Source organism: Microcaecilia unicolor, chromosome 3, assembly GCF_901765095.1.
Source record: "Microcaecilia unicolor chromosome 3, aMicUni1.1, whole genome shotgun sequence".
Lineage (NCBI taxonomy): Eukaryota > Metazoa > Chordata > Amphibia > Gymnophiona > Siphonopidae > Microcaecilia > Microcaecilia unicolor.
Window position 1 is genome coordinate 306,487,836 of NC_044033.1, and position 19,693 is coordinate 306,507,528.

A 19,693-nucleotide genomic window follows, 5' to 3' on the forward strand; every position below is an offset into this window, starting at 1 on the left:
CCTGACACAGGCGTTGTTGCTGAAATGCAGCCATGTCGAGTCTGATCCCTGTGCCCCTCCTCTTCTGTCCATTTCGATTTTGCTTAGTAAAGGCTGTTCCTAGAGCACAAGATGCCTCTGTCAGTGCATTTCCTCACTGCCGCAGTATCCAGAAGACTCCATAAGGACTGTTTTTCTCCTTGGGTGTTTTATCTATTCTTTTGTACATGCGATTGAGTGAGTGTATGTGCTTTTCCTAGCGTTTTTGGAGTGCTTTTCCTGATTTGTGCATTGTTCACGGCTGAGTTCTTGTATAAAACCAGGTGCCATTAAATAAGATTTACTATATTCCTAATCCCAGAGGAGAGAAAGGGAAAAAACAAGACGAATTACAAGCTAATTTAGACCTTGAAAATATTTCAGCAATGCTAGAATCTACAGTGGATGAAAAAGCAGAGTGGTCAACTTTGATAGTTTCTTTCATTTTTGAACAGGACTTGAATAATATTATGAGACTCTATTTTAAAAATTTACAAACTTCTTTTGGTGGGGTAAAAGTACAAATCTTCCCTGATGTTACAAAATCGACCCAGCAAAAAAGGAAAGCCTTTTTAGCATTGAAAGTAAGAACTTTAGAGATAGGCGGGTTGTTCTTTCTTGCTTATCCGTGTAAATGTTTAGTTAGGCTGGGTCAGGTTAAATATACCTTTTATTCACCAGAAAGTCTTAAATCATTTCTAGATTCTAAGCAATTGTAAACAGTTTAAGTAAATGGGAGTATTATGCCACCAAGTTTCTTTTGTATATAGAAATGAAAAACTCTTCCCTAACTCTGATTGCCTCATGATTTTAAATGAGGTCTAAGGAAGCATGATTATTCTGTTTGATAAGATTTTGAAAAGTACTGTATGTTAATACTTTCTCTTGCTTTATTGTTTATATGAAGAGTTATTACACTTTGATTAACCAATTATTGCTGTATTTCAAAACAAGTGTATTCTTGTTAAAAATGAAAATTAATAAACAAATTGAAATATAAAAAAAAAAAAAAAAAACCAGGTGCCATAGCAAGTTGAATGAACTGTAACTCTTCTCCTCTCCATGGGTTCAGATCCAAGCATACTAATCTGACAGCAGCAGCGGCAACTCCTTAGGCCCGCTATCTCTTCCTGTGCACATGGGCTGGAGTTGCACTGATGCGCTCTGCACTGCACAGTTTCAGAAGTGTGATACTCTTTTCCCATGCGCAGAAGGAGAGGAAGCAACTTGAGGAGTCGGAGCTGCTTCTGCTGTTAGAATAGCATTCCTGGATTGGCAGCTGGTGGAGAGAGGGAAAGATGCCTTGGCCGATTGATCAAAAAGGGTGGGACTAAGAGATTGGCAGAGAGGCAGTATTTAAGGTGCGAGAGCATTGTCAGAGGGGTTGTGTGCTGTGTGGAAGCAGATCTTAGGGGCTTTCGTGGAGCATGTGTGCGTGAAAATGTTGGAGACAGATAGTATATCAGTTCAAGAAAGCATGGGATGAGCACACAGGAGTCCAGAGGGAAAGGAAAGGATGGTAGAGCTGAGGATGTGCAGACTGGATTGGCCCTGTCATATCTGGCTGGCATCACATTCTGTGTTGCAATCCAGGAAAGAGAGACATTTGAAGTTTAAAATAATAAAACACTTCAACTTGCTACCAAAAATAATTCATACTGCCATTTTAGTGTCGGCCTCCCCCCTCCTCCTCGTATCTTGCTCACTCTACAGTTGGAACGTATTTCATGACTGACTTATTTATTTATTGGGATTTATTAACCGCCTTTATGAAGAGATTCACCCCAAGGTGGAGCACTGCAGATCTTGTATTTTTCAGAAATAGCTTTTGCTCATTGCACTTTGACCTGAGAAAAAGGGAATTGTTAACTCCTGAACCCTAGTCAGGAAGTGTCGGTCCAATATAAGGGACATCGATTAATGCCATTTTTTTTGTTTGACCTTTGTGTGGGTTGAATCGTTCCTCGTCTTGGCCAGCAGATGATAAATTCTTATAAATAAATAAGTGTATAACACAGGAACATAGAAAAGATAAGCATTCCCATACTGGGTCAGACCATAGGGCCATCAAGCCCGGTATCCTGTTTCTAACAGTGGCCAATCCAGGTCACAAGTACCTGGCAAGATCCCAAGAGAGTAAAATAGATTTTATGCTTACAGAATCACATTACTCTTGAGATACTAGAATTCAGCCATTCTAGCAGGTCCGAAGCCGGAGCTGTACCCCTGCAGGTAGGGAGCTCCAAAGGGACTACGCTCAGACTAAATGCTGGAATGGCTCAAAACTAGTGCCCAGTGGGAGTGTTCACATCGTCTCTGCATTTGTCCCCATAAATGTAAATGGTATTTGCCTCACAAATTGCTCCTAGTCTGTCTTTCTACAGCTAAAATTTTATTTATTTCTTAGGATTTATTTATCGCCTTTTTGAAGGAATTCAGTCAAAGCGGTTTACAGTAAGAATAAATCAAACATAAGCAATAGACAATTACAGCAGTAAGAATATTCAAATAATACAAAGTATGGCATAGTATACTACTTACAATGTCAACACAATATGTAATAGAACATTTTAATTGATAGTGAAGGGTAAAGCAAAGATGGAACATATAGATAGTTAAGAGAGTAAGAAGAGTTAGAAAGTAAGGTGACTAAAGAAAGTTGCACATGAGGCCAGAGGTGGTTTAATATCTCAGCTAGGGTAGGAGTGGATAAACAGGTCACTTCTTGTGTGTGTGAATGAGTTACTTCTTCCATTAAAGGCTTGGTTGAAGAGCCAAGCTTTCACCTGCTTCCTGAAGTAGAGATATAGTCTTATGTTAAGCGGAGCCTTTCAGGCAGTGCATTCCAGAGTGCTGGGGCTACTCCAGAGAAGGCTCGTGTAATGTCTTTTGGAGACGGTGTGGTTAGCGATAGTCCTTGAGAGGACCTTAGTGTCCTTGGCAGTGTGTAGAGGATCATCCTATTCTTCAGGTACTTGGGGCCATTTCCTTTGAGGGCCTTGAGAAAGCTACATGTACACACAAAACCTTTCAAAACCCTCCAGGTGGCTCTTTCCGATTACCCCTCAAGTTTATATATTTATCGTGACACTTATATCCCACATTATACAATACAAATCGTTTCAATGTGGCTTACAATAGGGGTATGAGATCTGTAACAGAAAGCAAAACTAGAGTTGATTGTTTGTGTTCCAGTACGATACTGAGTACATGAGGAGAGCAATTATGTCTAAAGTCATGTTAGGTGATTTATTGTATGAGTGAGTTATGTGTTGATAGCGTGTGGTGGAGGAAGGTTGATTGTGATTGGTGGTGGCAAGTTTGTAACCTTAGGAGTAATAGTAGAGATAATTTGACTGTTTCTTCTCTGTTTTATTTATGTATTTACTTTTTACATCTTTTCACATCCTGTATGAATGATAGTAGTTAACGCTTTCCTTTTTGAAATTTGGCATTCTTTTCTTAACTCTAAGCTGTATCCATTATTACTTTAATTGTAAACTGCTTTGATTTGATCTGAACTAAGTGGTATAGCAAATTCAATAAATGATGATCATTTCTATTTACTGGTGGGGAGAGGGTTCCCCGTTGTTATCTGGACTGAGAGTTGTGTGATGCTCTGATCGTTTAGACGGTTTCATCGTGGAATAATTCTTTGAAGAAGGTTTCAGATGTTTCTGGAATTTAACATAATTGGTTATGCTCCTTATTTTTATCAGTAGTGAGTTCCAGAGTCGCGTGCCCTAAGTATGTGAAGTTTGCTGCATGCAAGGTTTTATGTTTGATGCCTTGGCATTGTGGGAAGTGAAGAGTCAAATAGTTTCGGTTGTTTTGGGTTCCTTTTTTTTAATCATTAAAAATTAAGAGGGAACTAGCTAGGAGGGCTACAGAGTCTACCCTCCTGCTCTGCAGTATTCACATTTCCCTGTAACAAGAGCTGGGCTCTGACAGGGAACAGACACCAGTATCCCAGAGAAGCAGACTCTCTTCTGCTTTGTGTAATTAAAAGTGAAGCTGAGCTGGAAACTGAGCCTGTGGCTTCCAAGAGAAGAGGATTCTGATCCATCAGCCAGCTGGATTTTGGCCTGCCAACAGCATTGTTCTGGGGTTATTGCTGGTGATGAATGATTGCAGTGGAAGGGAGTTCTGCTCTTAGTAAAATGGTTACTGCACACCCTGTGGCTGTGATAAGTAACCTATGCTCCAGGCAGTAGCAAAGGGATCTTGTGTGTGGTTTTTGTTTAGCCAAACATAAAAGTAAACAAAGAACTTACTTTTAGTTGTTTGCATTTATAAATGAATCACCTTTGTACAAACAGTTCAAGGTCCTGTATTTTTTGTGTTCAGATTTTTATGTTCAGTAAGTGTCAGATAATACAATAACACCAGAAAACATTTTTGTGGGAGTTGGGTTATTTATATTATACTACTACTACTTGACATTTCTAGAGCGCTACTAGGGTTACGCAGCGCTGTACAGTTTAACAGAGAAGGACAGTCCCTGCTCAAAGGAGCTAACAATCTAAAGGACGAAATTTCAAAGGAGCTTACAATCTAAAGGACGAAATGTCAAATTGGGGCAGGCTAGATTTCCGAATAGAGGTAAGTGGTTAGGTGCCGAAGGCGATATTGAAGGAGGTGGGCTTTGAGCAAGGATTTGAAGATGGGCAGGGAGGGGGCCTGGCGTATGGGCTCAGGGAGTTTATTCCAAGCATAAGGTGAGGCAAGGCAGAAAGGGCGAAGCCTGGAGTTGGCGGTGGTGGAGAAGGGTACTGAAGGGAGTGATTTGTCTTGAGAGCAGAGGTTACGGGTAGGAATATAAGGGGAGATGAGGGTAGAAAGGTAAGGAGGAGCTGCAGATTGAGTGCATTTGTAAGTTAATAGGAGAAGCTTGAACTGTATGCGGTACCTGATCGGAAGCCAGTGAAGTGACTTGAGAAGAGGGGTGATATGAGTATATTGGTCCAGGCAGAAGATAAGACGTGCGGCAGAGTTCTGAATGGATTGAAGGGGGGATAGATGGCTAAGTGGGAGGCCAGTGAGGAGTAGGTTGCAGTAGTCAAGGCGAGAGGTAATAAGAGAGTGGATGAGAGTTCGGGTGGTGCGCTCAGAGAGTAAAAGGCAAATTTTGCTAATGTTATAGAGGAAGAAGCGACAGGTCTTGGCTATCTACTGGATATGCGCAGAGAAGGAGAGGAGGGAGTCGAAGATGACTCCAAGGTTGCGGGCAGATGAGACGGGGAGGATGAGGGTGTTATCAACTGAGATAGAGAGTGGAGGGAGAGGAGAAGTGGGTTTGGGTGGGAAGACAATAAGCTCGGTCTTGGCCATGTTCAGTTTCAGGTGGCGGTTGGACATCCAGGCAGCAATGTCAGATAAGCAGGCCGATACTTTGTCCTGGGTTTCCGCAGTGATGTCTGGTGTGGAGAGGTAAAGCTGGGTGTCGTCAGCATAAAGATGATATTGGAAACCATGGGATGAGATCAGGGAGCCCAGGAAAGAGGTGTAGATTGAAAAAAGAAGGGGTCCAAGGACAGATCCCTGAGGAGCTCCAACAGAGAAGCGGGATGGGGGTGGAGGAAGAGCCATGAGAATGTACTCTGAAGGTACGGTGGGAGAGATAAGAGGAGAACCAGGAGAGGACAGAGCCTTGGAACCCAAATGAGGACAGTGTGGCAAGAAGTAAATTGTGATTGACAGTGTCAAAAGCAGCGAATAGGTCGAGGAGGATGAGGATGGAGTAGTGGCCTTTGGATTTGGCAAGGAAGAATTGCAGACTTTAGATAGCGCCGTTTCTGTCGAGTGTAAGGGGCGAAATCCAGATTGAAGCGGATCGAGGATGGCATGAGAGGAGAGAAAATCAAGGCAACGGCTGTGAAAGGCGGTGCGCTCAAGTATCTTGGAGAGGAAGGGTAGTAGGGAGATGGGGCGGTAGTTGGAGGGACAGGAAGGGTCTAGTGATGGTTTTTTGAAACCCCAAAGCCAGCTAGACTTCTTCACTAAAGTCTCCTTGTTTCCTGTCTAAGTTGCATTTCATAAGAACATAAGAATAGCCATACTAGGTCAGACCAATGGTCCATCTAGGCCAGTATCCTGTTTCCAACAGTGGCCAATCCAGGTCACACCTACCTGGCAGAAACCCAAATAGTAGCAACATTCCATGTAGAACCCCAAAGAATGGAAACATTCTGAAATCCTTAAGAGTAACAAGATTCCGGAATTCCAAGGAGTAGCAACATTCCATGCTACCAATCCCAGTGCAAGCAATGGCTTCCCCATGTCCATTTCTGTAGCTGCTTGCACCCCTCAGTGCGTCCCACTGTTGCACAAGAGTATCTGTGAAATCAGTATTCCATATCATCATGCTGATCAATCCATAGACTTGTGGGTTGTGTCCATCTACCAGCAGGTGGAGATAGAGAGCAATCCTTTTGCCTCCCTATATGTGGTCATGTGCTGCCGGAAACTCCTCAGTATGTTCTCTATCTCAGCAGGTGGTGGTCACACACAGCAGCAGCTCTGGCTAGGCCTCCAAGCCTAATTTTTAGGTTTTGTTGAGTGCCTGGGGTTGAGGGCTCTTCTTGAGCAAGTGCAAACCTGGTGGCGCCAGGTCCCTCCTTTTCTCCCCCCTCCCGCTGGCTCCATTAAAAAAAAAAAATTTGGGACGTCCTTAAGGGCGTTTATTTCGACATTTATTTAAACGTTTATTGCAGCTACTCACTGGGACACCAGGTCGTTACAGCTCGGAGCGAGAAGCAGGTAATTTTTACCTTTTTATAGCAGGCAGGGGGTTCCCCGATTGATCTCCACGTGGCCTATGGCGTCGGAGGGCGAGGGCGCGAAGAATCGCTCCCCGGACCGCGTGTGCGTTTCTAGCGGGGATGCGGGGGTTTTAAAGTCTGATTCGCCCTTGTTGGGTGTCAGTTTGGCCGGTCAGTGTCCCGGGTCTTCCTCCGGCGCGGCGGTTTTTCCCTCTATAAACGCCCATCCCCCGCTGCTCGCCTCCGCCATCTTGGCCGGCCACTCTGCTCGGACGGCTTCTTCTTGGGCCGCCCTTGAGCTGGGAGATGTTCATGCCATGGCCGCCCTTGATTTGGGCGACGGCAAAAAAGCGGCTAAAGTTAAGCGCCGTTCTTCCCGCGCGGCTCCTTCGCGGAGTGTCGCGCCGGACGCCTTCTTGGATGTGCAGCATGTTGCTCCCCCGCTCTTGCGAGCGCCGGTTGAGGATGCGTCTAGGGCTGTGGCCCAGGCTGCTGAAATACACAGTCTGGGGGGTTTCTCCCCCGAGTTTATTTTGCTGCTGCATCAGGCTTTCCTTATGCAAAACGCTGCCCCTTCTCCCTTGTCCGATAACGGGGTTGAGGCCCCCGGAAGTAAACGCCCTCGGGTGGATTCCCAGGCCTTAGAGGACGCTGTTTCCTCTGATGTAGATGAGGGCAGCGTATCTGAGTTCTCCCAACGGTCCTTTGGGGATTCCTTGGAGGAGACGGATGCCCGCTCGGATGGAGCGGATGACCCCTCTGCAGCGCGGATCTTTCGCTCAGAGGATTTGCCCAACCTGTTACTGCAGGCCATGAGCATTTTGAAGATTTCCTCGCCAGAGGACGTCTCTCCCTCAGCCCCTGTTGGCTCTGCCATTATGCTGGGGACGAAGCGCCCGCCTAGAACCTTCCACGTGCATGATGCCATGCACACCTTAATTTCGGCTCAATGGGATGTCCCGGAAGCGAGCCTCAAAGTGGCTAGGGCTATGTCCCGCCTCTATCCTTTGCCTGAAAGTGAACGTGAGGCCTTTCTTTGGCCTACCGTGGATTCTTTAATCACTGCGGTGACTAAGAAGACGGCGTTGCCGGTGGAAGGTGGCACGGCCCTAAAGGACGCCCAAGATAGAAGATTGGAGGCGGCCTTAAGGTCGTCCTTCGAGGCGGCTGCCTTAAGTTTGCAGGCCTCAGTTTGCGGCTCCTATGTGGCCAGGGCGTGCCTGACGATGGTGCAGCGGGCTTCTCCCTCGGATCCTTCCTTGAGGGCTGATTGGCCGGCCCTGGAATCGGGCTTGGCTTATTTGGCAGACTTACTGTATGATGTCTTGAGAGCCTCGGCTAAAGGCATGGCTCAGACTGTCTCTGCGCGGCGCTGGCTTTGGCTGAAACATTGGTCTGCGGACCACGCCTCTAAGTCTCGCTTGGCTAAGTTGCCTTTTAAAGGCAAGCTGCTCTTTGGGGTCGAGCTGGATAAAATCGTGACCGATCTCGGCACGTCTAAGGGCAAGAGGTTACCAGAGGTCAGGGCTCGGGCCAGTGCTCGCCCCGGTATCTCCAGAGAACGGTTTCAAGAAGCCCGTCGGTACCGCCCGGGCAAGTCGGGCTCCTCTGCCCCCTCTTCCTTCAAAAGGAACTTCTCCCCCAAGCAGCATTCCTTTCGCAGAGACCGCCGTCCCGGAGGTACGCCCTCCGGTCCTCCCCCAGGGTCTCGTACCTAATGACGGGGTCCTGGTCCATGGCCCAGTGCAGATTGGAGGACGCCTGTCCTCGTTTCTGGGCGAGTGAACCAAAGTAACTTCAGACGCTTGGGTGCTGGAAGTCATCAGAGACGGCTACAAGCTAGAGTTCTGCCGACCCTTAAGAGACGGGTTTGTACTCTCTCCCTGCAAGTCTCCGGTCAAAGCTGTGGCAGTGCAGCAGACCTTGGGCAACCTGATCCGCCTGGGTGCGGTCGTTCCGGTGCCAGAAAATCAGACTGGCAAGGGACGTTACTCCATTTACTTTGTGGTACCAAAGAAAGGAGGTTCTGTCCGGCCTATCCTCGACCTCAAAGGGGTCAATCGGGCCTTGAAAGTGCGGCACTTTCGCATGGAGACTCTCCACTCTGTTATAGCGGCAGTGAAGGCAGGAGAGTTCTTGGCTTCCTTGGACATCAAGGAAGCGTACCTGCATATTCCCATCCCATTCCTCATCAACGCTTTCTGCGTTTTGCAGTCCTGGACCGACACTTCCAGTTGAGAGCCCTCCCTTTCGGGTTGGCTACTGCTCCGCGAACCTTCTCCAAAGTAATGGTGGTCATCGCGGCCTTCCTGCGAAAGGAAGGAGTACAAGTCCATCCTTATCTGGACGACTGGTTGATCCGAGCCCCCTCTTATGCAGAGTGCGGCAAAGCTGTGGACCGGGTAGTTGCTCTTTTGAGCTCCCTGGGGTGGATCATCAACTGGGAGAAGAGCCAGCTGCGCCCGACTCAGTCCCTGGAGTATCTGGGAGTTCGATTCGACACCCAAGTGGGCAGAGTGTTCCTGCCAGACAATCGGATTGTCAAGCTTCAGGCTCAGGTGGACCAGTTCCTAGTAGCCTCTCCTCTTCGGGCTTGGGACTATGTGCAGCTGTTGGGCTCTATGACGGCCACGATGGAAGTAGTGCCCTGGGCCAGGGCTCATATGAGACCACTACAACACTCTCTGCTGCAGCGCTGGACTCTGATGTCGGAGGATTATGCTGTGCGCCTTCCCTTGGACCCAGCAGTGCGCAAGGCGCTGAGCTGGTGGATGCAGACAGACAAGTTGTCTGCAGGAATGCCTCTGGTGACCCCGGAGTGGATTGTCATCATGACGGACGCCTCTTTGTCGGGCTGGGGAGCCCACTGCTTGGGAAGGACAGCGCAGGGGCTCTGGTCTCCTGCAGAGGCAAAGTGGTCTATCAACCTCCTGGAACTCAGAGCCATTCGGTTGGCGCTTTTGGAGTTCATCTCGGTACTGGCGTTGAAGCCAGTACGGGTCCTGTCGGACAATGCCACGGCTGTGGCCTATGTCAACCGCCAGGGAGGTACCAAGAGCGCCCCTCTAGCCAAGGAGGCCATGAATCTATGCCAGTGGGCGGAAGCGAACCTGGAACAGCTGTCAGCGGCCCACATTGCCGGAGTCATGAATGTCAAGGCGGACTTTCTCAGTCGCCATACCTTGGAGCCCGGAGAGTGGCAGCTATCTGCTCAGGCGTTCTTGGACATCACGAAGCGCTGGGGCCAGCCGAGCCTAGATCTGATGGCGTCATCGGCCAATTGCCAAGTGCCGCGTTTTTTCAGCAGAGGACGGGACCCTCGATCCCTGGGAGTAGATGCTCTTCTCCAACAGTGGCCGACACAAGAGCTTCTCTATGTGTTCCCGCCCTGGCCCATGTTGGGCAGGGTGCTAGACCGGATGGCAAAGCATCCGGGCCGGATAATCCTGGTGGGTCCGGACTGGTCCAGACGTCCCTGGTATGCGGACTTGATCAGGCTCTCAGTCGACGATCCTCTGCGGCTGCCAGTGGAGCAGGGCCTGTTACATCAGGGTCCCGTGGTGATGGAGGATCCCTCCCCCTTTGGTCTTACGGCCTGGCTATTGAGCGGCAGCGTCTGAGAAAGAAGGGCTTCTCAGACAAGGTCATCGCCACTATGCTGAGAGCGAGGAAGCGCTCTACTTCTACTGCTTACACCAGGGTTTGGCGTATCTTTGCAGCGTGGTGTGAAGCAGGCTCACTTTCTCCCATCACTGCTCCAATTTCTTCAGTGTTGGCTTTCCTGCAAGAAGGTCTGGAGAAAGGCCTGTCGCTCAGTTCCCTTAAAGTCCAGGTAGCGGCTCTGACTTGCTTCAGGGGCCGCCTGAAGGGTGTTTCCCTGGCTTCGCAGCCAGATGTGGTGCGCTTTCTCAAGGGAGTTAATCACCTGCGCCCTCCTCTGCACTCAGTGGTGCCTGCGTGGAATCTCAACCTGGTGCTAAGAGCATTGCAGAAGCCGCCTTTTGAACCCTTGTCGAGGGCATCTCTGAAAGACCTGATGTTGAAAGCAGTCTTTTTGGTGGCTATCACTTCAGCCAGAAGAGTTTCCGAGCTCCAGGCGCTCTCATGTAGAGAGCCTTTTCTGCAGTTCACTGAGGCAGGAGTGACTATTCGCACAGTGCCTTCCTTCCTGCCCAAGATTGTTTCTCGCTTCCATGTGAATCAGCAGCTCTGTCTCCCTTCCTTTCGTAGGGAGGATTACCCAGAGGAATACTCTGCTCTCAAATATCTGGATGTGAGACGTGTCATCATCAGATACTTGGAAGTGACCAATGATTTCCGGAAATCGGATCATCTGTTTGTCCTGTTTGCAGGTCCTCGTAAGGGTCTGCAGGCTGCTAAGCCTACAGTGGCAAGATGGGTCAAGGAAGCCATTGCAGCGGCTTATGTGGCCGCGGGGAAGGTGCCGCCTATCCAGCTGAAGGCTCACTCCACTAGAGCTCAGGCGGCCTCGATGGCAGAGGCCGGGTCCGTCTCCTTGGAAGAGATTTGCAAGGCGGCAACTTGGGCTTCGGCCCATACCTTCTCCAGACATTACCGCTTGGCTGTGGCTGCTCGGGCGGAGGCCCGGTTTGGAGCTTCAGTGTTACGGTCAGGGATTTCTATGTCCCGCCCTGGGTGAGTACTGCTTCGGTACATCCCACTAGTCTATGGATTGATCAGCATGATGATATGGAAGGTAAAATTATGTATCATACCTGATAATTTTCTTTCCATTAATCATAGCTGATCAATCCATAGCCCCTCCCAGATATCTGTACTGTTTATATTCTGGTTGCATTTCAGGTTCAAGTTTAGTCTTCAGTTCCTGTTCAGGAGGACTTCGTGTTCAAGTTTTTCAATGAATTCTTCAAGAGTTGAGACGAATTTGTGTTACAGTGAGCTGCTGCATTCCTCTCCCCTCCGTTTTACGGGGCTGGATTGAGACTTAAATTCTGCCGGCGCTCCCTCCCGCTTCGTGCGGCAGTAGGGCAGTTTTGTACCCCTCCCGCTTCGGCGGTGTTAGGGTCAGTCAGCTCCTCCCGCGGTTGCGGTTGCAGGATAAGCCAAATCCCCCCCGCATCGGCGGGTGTGGTGTCCCTCCCCCGCTCCGCGGGGTTGAGCTGGACGGATTCCCCTCCCCCACTTGTGTGGGGATGAGCTGGGTTAATTCCCCTCCCCCGTTTCGGCGGTGGTGAGCTGGGCAGAGTGTCCCTTCGTGGGTGTAATTCTCTAAGTGCTGAGTCCTGCGGATGGAGCTTGGATATCGACATACTGAGGAGTTTCCGGCAGCACATGACCACATATAGGGAGGCAAAAGGATTGCTCTCTATCTCCACCTGCTGGTAGATGGACACAACCCACCAGTCTATGGATTGATCAGCTATGATGGAAAGAAAATTATCAGGTATGATACATAATTTTACCTTCTTACTATCGTATTTAGATTGGGGGGGGGGGACTGGGCACCATTATTTTGAAGCAAATTAAGAAATTCCTGTGACAAAACATTTCCCATCCCTCACATAACCAGGGGGAGATGCTGTATTAGGCTCCAGATTTATAAAGAGAATGAGCCAGCACTAATGTTCCACATGTTGTTTGATGGACTTGCTCCACTTAGGAAACACAAGCTTACTGTATAATTATGGTACAGCCAGAGACCCCCCCCCCACTGGAATGGTGGAGGGCCCAGTCACAGAGCTCAGGCCATTACAGACCTTGGCTGAGTCAGAAATCTGATGGCTGACATAACTGGGAGCTTACTGGAAAAGTATGGCCTAGTTTGTAGCCCGGATTGAGGCCTAAAAGTTAGGTAAATAGATATGGAAACAAAATGGAGGATTTCAACACAAAATGGAAGCCCGTATCTGTTACAAAGTGGAATTTTCTCTAATGTAAGTTAGAAAAACAAGTTGAGCAATGAGTGAGTCATGCCAGGTGCAGAGAAAATAGGGAACTAGCTGTCCAAGAGAGGAGGGAGACTTTCCTGTGAGCAGGGTCTTGCTTAAGAAGCGAGCTACAGATAAAACCATGTTAGCAAGATAGAAGCTACTCATTAGCATGAGCCAATCAGTGACAACCATGACATTAGCATAGATCCAATCAGGTATATCTACTGTCATATTATCCATATCCTGAGGGCACCTATAAAAATCAGGGTATTTCCTGGTTTAAGCTAGAGAGAAAAGGGTTGGCACTCTCTCTCCAAGGGAAACCAATGTGTCCAACAGAATTGACAAATTACCTAATTGCTTTCCCTTGTAAAACCTCTAATTGGTAAAAGAAATTATAAAACATTAGCAAATAATTAACACCTGTTTGCAGCTTATTATATTCCTATAATGAATTGATTGTACATGCCTGTTGTCAATCACTGATTTGACTTATACCTTAGCAAATAAACTCCTCATTCCAAATGATGATTTGTGGGCTTCACTTAATGTTCAAAGGCTGTAAGTATAAATGCTTTTGCTACATCAGGCTATCATTCGCTGCATTGTATAACCTGTAGCCTAAATCCAGTTTGTCATAAGGCTGGTATCTATTCCTTGCCAGTGCTGAGAGGCGGACTAATGCGGGTCTCTTAGACCTAACGTCTCTCTCAGTGGCAATTCCTTTTAGAACCTCATAACTCCTGGATTACCCCAGTACTAGTGTTATTTAGAGATGGAGTCAGATTAAGGTCACTCTAGCCTTCTTGTGGGGGGCTCGGGACTCCTCAATTCTAAACATTACAAGTTCATGTAAAACAGAAAACCAGGACTGACTTGGCCTCTTACTGACATGGAGCTGTCTGGTCACCCCATGCTGTACTGACCCCTTTCTGCTGAGAGCACTGGGCTGTGTCTTGTCCTGTTCTCCATCAGCCAGCAGGTGAGGCTATTAAACAGTAGTTAGAGCCACCACCCAGAAAACTTCAGTGCCACCTCTGAGCCCTCACAGTGCCATGCCATGGAGCAGGAGCCAAAACAAGCAGCCGAAGCTCATATGCTGTCAAGTGGCTGGAAAGAACCCCAGTTTAAAGAAGAATAAATCGGACTGCTCAGTCATACATGGCTCTGTGCCCTTCAAAACCACCTAGAAGGGGAAAGCTCCCTTGTGAGATCTGGCTAGGAAGGAGTAGGGAGAGATGCATGATAGGTACCCGATGACAGCCAGATAAACAGGAGTAAGAACAGAGGTCATGCATGAGAACCAAGTCAGAAGTAATAAAGACAATGGTGAATTCAGTGGAGAATAAGTATGATACGTGTACCAGGATGCAGCCTGCAGGGTGGCGGCTTCTCACACTGGGAAGTTTTAATGATAGCCTGGCAGGGACTCTGGTGAGGGCCTCTGTTAACATTACCCACATTGTCCCACTGTTCCCCTTAGCTGTGTCCATTGCGTTTTCACTACAAAGTAGTTGCTTTTTATTTTTCAGATTACCTGAAGGAGAATTTGGACAACCACGTGAAGCAGCTACAGATTGTGACGGTGGTGCGGCAGGTGGAGAGGAAAGGGTTAATCACAGCTCGTTTGTTGGGTGCCAGCGTGGCCGTCGGCGAGGTCCTCACCTTCCTGGACGCTCACTGTAAGTGCATCCAATAAGAAACTGTCTCCTGACTCTGCAATCTCTCTAGGGCTACAGGATGTACTGGAGGAATAATGGAGGGTGAGGGTAACTTCATAACTAAGTAACATACTTTTCCATGCAGGATATTGGAGAACTGTCAGAAAAAATTGTGGGCACACTTCCATATTGAAAATCACCCCAGGGAATTTCTGCCCTTACTATACATTTATTCCTGCTAGTTTCCGAGGTTAATTTACATTCACACCAGGGGTGTAGCCAGACCTTACGGTGGGAGGGGACCAGAGCCTGAGGTTGGGGGCACATTTTGAGTGCCACCCCCACCCCACGCCGCCACGCCTCACTTCGCTTCGCTTCGCCTCACCTCCCCGCCACCGCCTCGTACCTCCTCGCACCCCCCTCACCTCGCAAATACCTTTGCTGGCAGAGGCCCCCAACCCCCGCTAGCCGAAGCCTTCTTCAGCGCCGTCTCCGGCGCAGCCATGTTCCTGCCCTGCTCTTCTTGCTCCTCCTGTTCTGTGCACGCTGACGCTCCTCGGTTTCACATAAAGGAGCGTCAGCGTGCATAGGAGAGGAGGAGCAAGAAGAGCAGGGCAGGAACGTGACGGCGCTGAAGAAGGCTTCGGCTGGCGGAGGTTGGGGACCCCCACCAGCCAAACCAGGGGCCTGGACATAATTTGTGGGGGCCCAGGCCCCCGTGCCCCTCCGTAGCTACGCCCCTGATGCACACGAAACGCTTACTTTATAAAGTGTGTGCAGAGTTGCAAACCCCTCCTCAATCCCACTGCTAGGAGACCTCTGTCTAGTGTGGAGAAAGTTATGCAGATTCAGACCATATGCGCATAACTCTACACTTCTATCCGATGCACCATTTTTGTAAACATCTATTTCCAAACTTTAAACGCTGGTTTGTGCACAGAAATGCCTTCTAAAATTGTCTTCTTCATGGTTAGAGTGAGGGGCTGAGAACTAGGGAAGCCAGGATTCAAATCTCATTTCTGTAAGTGGTGCTTGTGACCTTGGGCAAGTCACTTCAGCTTCTGTAGCCCTAGGTACAAACCTTAGATTGTAAGTTCTGTGTGAACGGAAAATACCTACTTTACCTGAATTCAGATTTGAAGAGGTAAGTAAATCTAGAAATTAATCCATATTGCAATTTAGGGCCCGAGTTAACTTACAAAACTATTATCTTAAATTATGTGCTGTCTTGGAAAAAAAAGTAATCCGTTGTTTTTAGTTGTAAGAGGTGCTTTTTGTATTTTATTCAACCTTTCTATGAAGATCCTAATCTCGAGATTTATTCTGCTGTTTTTACCTTCCCTCTCTCTTTAATCATGTCCTATTAAATCTTAAACACATGCATGGAACACTCCTGCATTAGATCTGACGGCTGCTTGAAGCTGATCTTTGTAAGCCTTACAAAGAGGTTATTGTTCACAGCAATATAGGAAATGTCAACAATGTATCCTATGGATTTTTTCTGCTCACTTTCATTTGTTAATGACATACAATCCCCCAAATTCTATAAATGGTGCTTAAAATTACACATATCCAATCTGCATGCACAATTTAATTAACAAGCCAATTGGTGCCAAAATTGGGCACTAAGAATCAACTTTTGGCACCAATTAGAATTTACGCATGCATCTTGCTAGGCGCTGTTCTATAAAGATGCGCATGTAAATCTTTCAGCGTGCAGCCGACGAGGGGGTGTGGCATTGGGAGGGACATAGGCAAGTGAAGGGTGTTCACTTCAGATGTGTGCACGAGGCTTCATTTGGTGTAAATCGTCACACCCAAAATTGGATGTGGATCTCGGCGCTAACCCCGGATTCTATATAGCGCGCCTAGAGATTTGCGCTGAAATCCAGGATTCTATAACAATGTGTGTAACTTGATTTGTTTAACATCCTAATTAGCATTGATAACAGCACTTAATCTATAATGAGCACTAATTGGCAATAATTAAAAATTAGAATTTACGTGCACAACTCCCTAAGTGTATTCTGTAACGCACTGTGCCTAACTTCTAATGCGCACAGACAAAAAGGGACGTTATGGGTGGGGGAAGTAGGCTTTTCATGGGCATTCTGAAATTTGTGTAGTTATAGAATATGGCCCTATGTGCCAGGATTTACGCCATGTTTTTGTTGGTGTAAATGGATGCACATAGTTTTAGGTGCTAAGATATCAACCAAGCATATTCTATATTCTGCGCCTAAATCTAGGTGCTGCTTATTCAATACGCTTAGGCAAAAATGTTTTACGTTGGATTTTTTAGGTGCCTTATATAGAATCTCCCCCTAAGTGTTTGTTTCATAAAACACGATATACCCAAAATACAAGGATCTGTGCGGTGCACAATATAAGGAACACACAGTAAAAGAAAAATAGAACTCCATTAAATATAGGACAGGGTAAAAACATTCATCCTAGAGACTAATAGTAAACCAAATTAACTGTAGTCGAGGAACCGACTCACATCTGCTAAAAACCTTAACCTGTTGGTAATAATGAGTTTTGAGAAATTTGGGAAAAGATTCTTCACTATGAATATAACCGAGAAGGTTATCCCAAAGATTGGGGGCAAGGTAAACAAAGGCAGATTGACATGTAGGTTCATCGTGAGTTTCCCTAAAGTTAGGAAATATTAACCGATTAGTATCAAGCAAACGGAGGTTACGCAATGTTGTGGACATGTGTAATTTTGAGTGCCTTTTATAGAATTTGAGAGATCGTGTTGCTGCATGTCGTTAACAATTCAGAGCACCGTTTATAGCATAGCACTTTAACTGAATTTAGTCTAATATGTTTTGTGTTTTCATTTGCTGATAAGTATGCGCTCTTTTGAAAGCATGCATTCAACAATTTTTGCTCCCACAATGACAAAATGGGCAAACAAAAATGAATAAAATGAACGTGCCCAAAAATGGCACAAAACAAAGAGCTGGCTGGCCAGCTCTAATAAGGTGCGCATTTGAATGGTGGGCTAAGCTTCAGCGCACAGCGTCCTGCTGAAAAATTCTTTACTCAGGATGCACTAAACTAATGTATGCAAATTACCACAGTGGTAAAAAATGTGAGCTGACAAGAAAAAAAACCCGAAGAAAAAGAGAAGAGTGGTGGAAGATAGGCTCTTTCCAATCAATAGAGGAGACGTATATTTAAAAAAAAGTATATTTATTATAACAGGTTGACTCAACTCAGCCGTTTTTTTTTGGACGTGTTACTACGGCAATGCTTGCTGTATACATTTCTGCCACTGCTCTGAAAGAGAAGGAACTGCATGTTCTTTGAAATTGGTTTTTCGTGGAGTATTAATCATCCAAGTACTGGAAATACTGTTGGAAGACTCCTGAAGAAGGCGCTATGGCGCCGAAACACAGCTCAACCTGTTATAATAAATAACCAGAAATAAAACCAGCACACTAACCCAGACAAATTCACCCTAAGGAGAAAAATCTAAGCCTCCAGCCACTTGTTTTCTTGGGTTTTAAAATTCCCTCTTCTCCTCAGGCGAGTGTTTTCACGGCTGGTTGGAACCACTTTTGGGGAGAATTGCAGAGGACTCCACAGCTGTTGTGAGCCCGGATATCAGCAGTATCGATCTGAATACCTTTGAGTTTGCCAAACCGATCCAGTATGGGACACATCACAACCGGGGCAATTTCGACTGGAGTTTGTCCTTTGGCTGGGAGCCCATCCCAACTCATGAGAGACTGAGGCGAAAGGATGAAACATACCCTATCAAGTGAGTACAGCAACTTTAGCAGCAAGGCAGGCTGCAGAGAACATGTTTTGATTACTTGTGTGTGTAACTGCTTTGTGACTTTTTTCTTTAAAGTTAAAAATAGATTCTCTCTCTCTCTCTCTCTCTCTCTCTCTCTCTCTCTCATATATATATATATATAATCTCGGGATGGACGGAAATATCTGGGCCCCTGGGCAAAAAGGATCATGGGCCTCTAACCACCTATCAAAAGTGATTAAACTAGATGGAGGTTAAGGGAGAGTGGGCCCTCGGGCACTGTACTATTGTCTCAATGGTCAGTCCTCTGATTATATAGATAGAAATCTGAGGGAGCGGTACAGTATAGGGGGTGAAGTGCTTCAGTGTACAAAGGAAGAGCGGGACTTTGGTGTGATTGTGTCTGATGACCTGAACGCTTTCAAACAGGTAGAAAAAGCGACGGCCAAAGCCAGAAGGATGCTTGGGTGCATAAAGAGAGGCATAACCAGCAGGAAAAAGGAGGTGATAGTGCCGTTGTATAAGTCTCTGGTGAGGCCCCATTTGGAGTACTGCATGCAGTTCTGGAGACCGCACCTACGGAAAGATATAAACAGGATGGAGTCAGTCCAGAGGGCGGCTACGAAATTAGTAAATGGTCTTGAATGCAAAAATTATAGGGACAGGCTTATGAACCTCAACATGTATAAGCTGGAAGAGAGGTGGGAGAGAGGAGACATGATAGAAACGTTTAAATATCTCAAGGGCATTTATGTACAGGAAGAGAGCCTTTTTCAAATGGAGAGCTCTGGAATGAGGGGGCAGATGACAAAGTTAAGAGGGAATAGGCTTAGGAGTAACCTAAGGAAGTATTATTTCACAGAAAGGGTGGTGGAGGCGTGGAATGGCCTCCCGGTGGAGGTGGTGGAGTCTAGGACTGTTCCAGAATTTAAAAAGGCACGGGATAAGCATGTGGGATCGCTTAGGAACAGGTAGAATTGGGGGTTACAGAGGATGGGCAGCCTGGATTGGTCATTTGGCTTTTATCTGCCATCATGTTTCTATGTTTCTATAAACAGTGGTGGCAGTTACACAGTGTTGTACATTGGTGTTTCCCAAGCTGTACTCTCATTCAGATTGTATATAGTTTCAGGTTAATCTGTGTTTATCTCCTTGTGAGGCCCAATTAACCAATGTTTGTTGTTTTTGGTGAGCCTGGATGCTAGGGATTCCCCATTTGTGAGATTTATAAGTCTGCTTGTCTTTGGAGAAAGCAAAGATACTTGCCTGTAGCAGATATTCTCCGAGGATAGGAGGCTTTATATTCTCACAATCCTTCCCACCTCCACTTGGAGTTTTCTCCTTTGTTATTTTTACTTTAATTTTTGCTACAATATTAAACTGAGGAGACCGCGTTCTCGCGGCGGGTGGGAAGGCACTTGTGAATGATTTGTGGAGCACATCTTGCGCTCTAGAAACCTCTCATTAGCTTTGGTAAATTCCGGACTAGGCAATGCGGATCTGCGTCACCCACTTGAGAGAATGTAAAGCCTGCTGTACTCGGAGAATAAGGTAAGTACCTTTGCTTTATTG

The 19,693-nt window shown here is 46.8% G+C and overlaps 1 protein-coding gene across 3 annotated transcripts in view; it reads left to right on the top strand.

Annotated features, from left to right (window-relative positions):
* GALNT6 (polypeptide N-acetylgalactosaminyltransferase 6) overlaps positions 1-19,693 on the top strand; it is a 196,084-nt gene that overhangs the window by 138,324 nt on the left and 38,067 nt on the right. For all 3 annotated transcript variants that reach the window (XM_030198275.1, XM_030198276.1, XM_030198277.1), the window contains exons 4-5: positions 14,224-14,373; positions 17,890-18,124. In XM_030198275.1, coding sequence (XP_030054135.1) covers positions 14,224-14,373; positions 17,890-18,124 — 385 coding nt within the window. The remainder of the gene's footprint in view (positions 1-14,223; positions 14,374-17,889; positions 18,125-19,693) is intronic.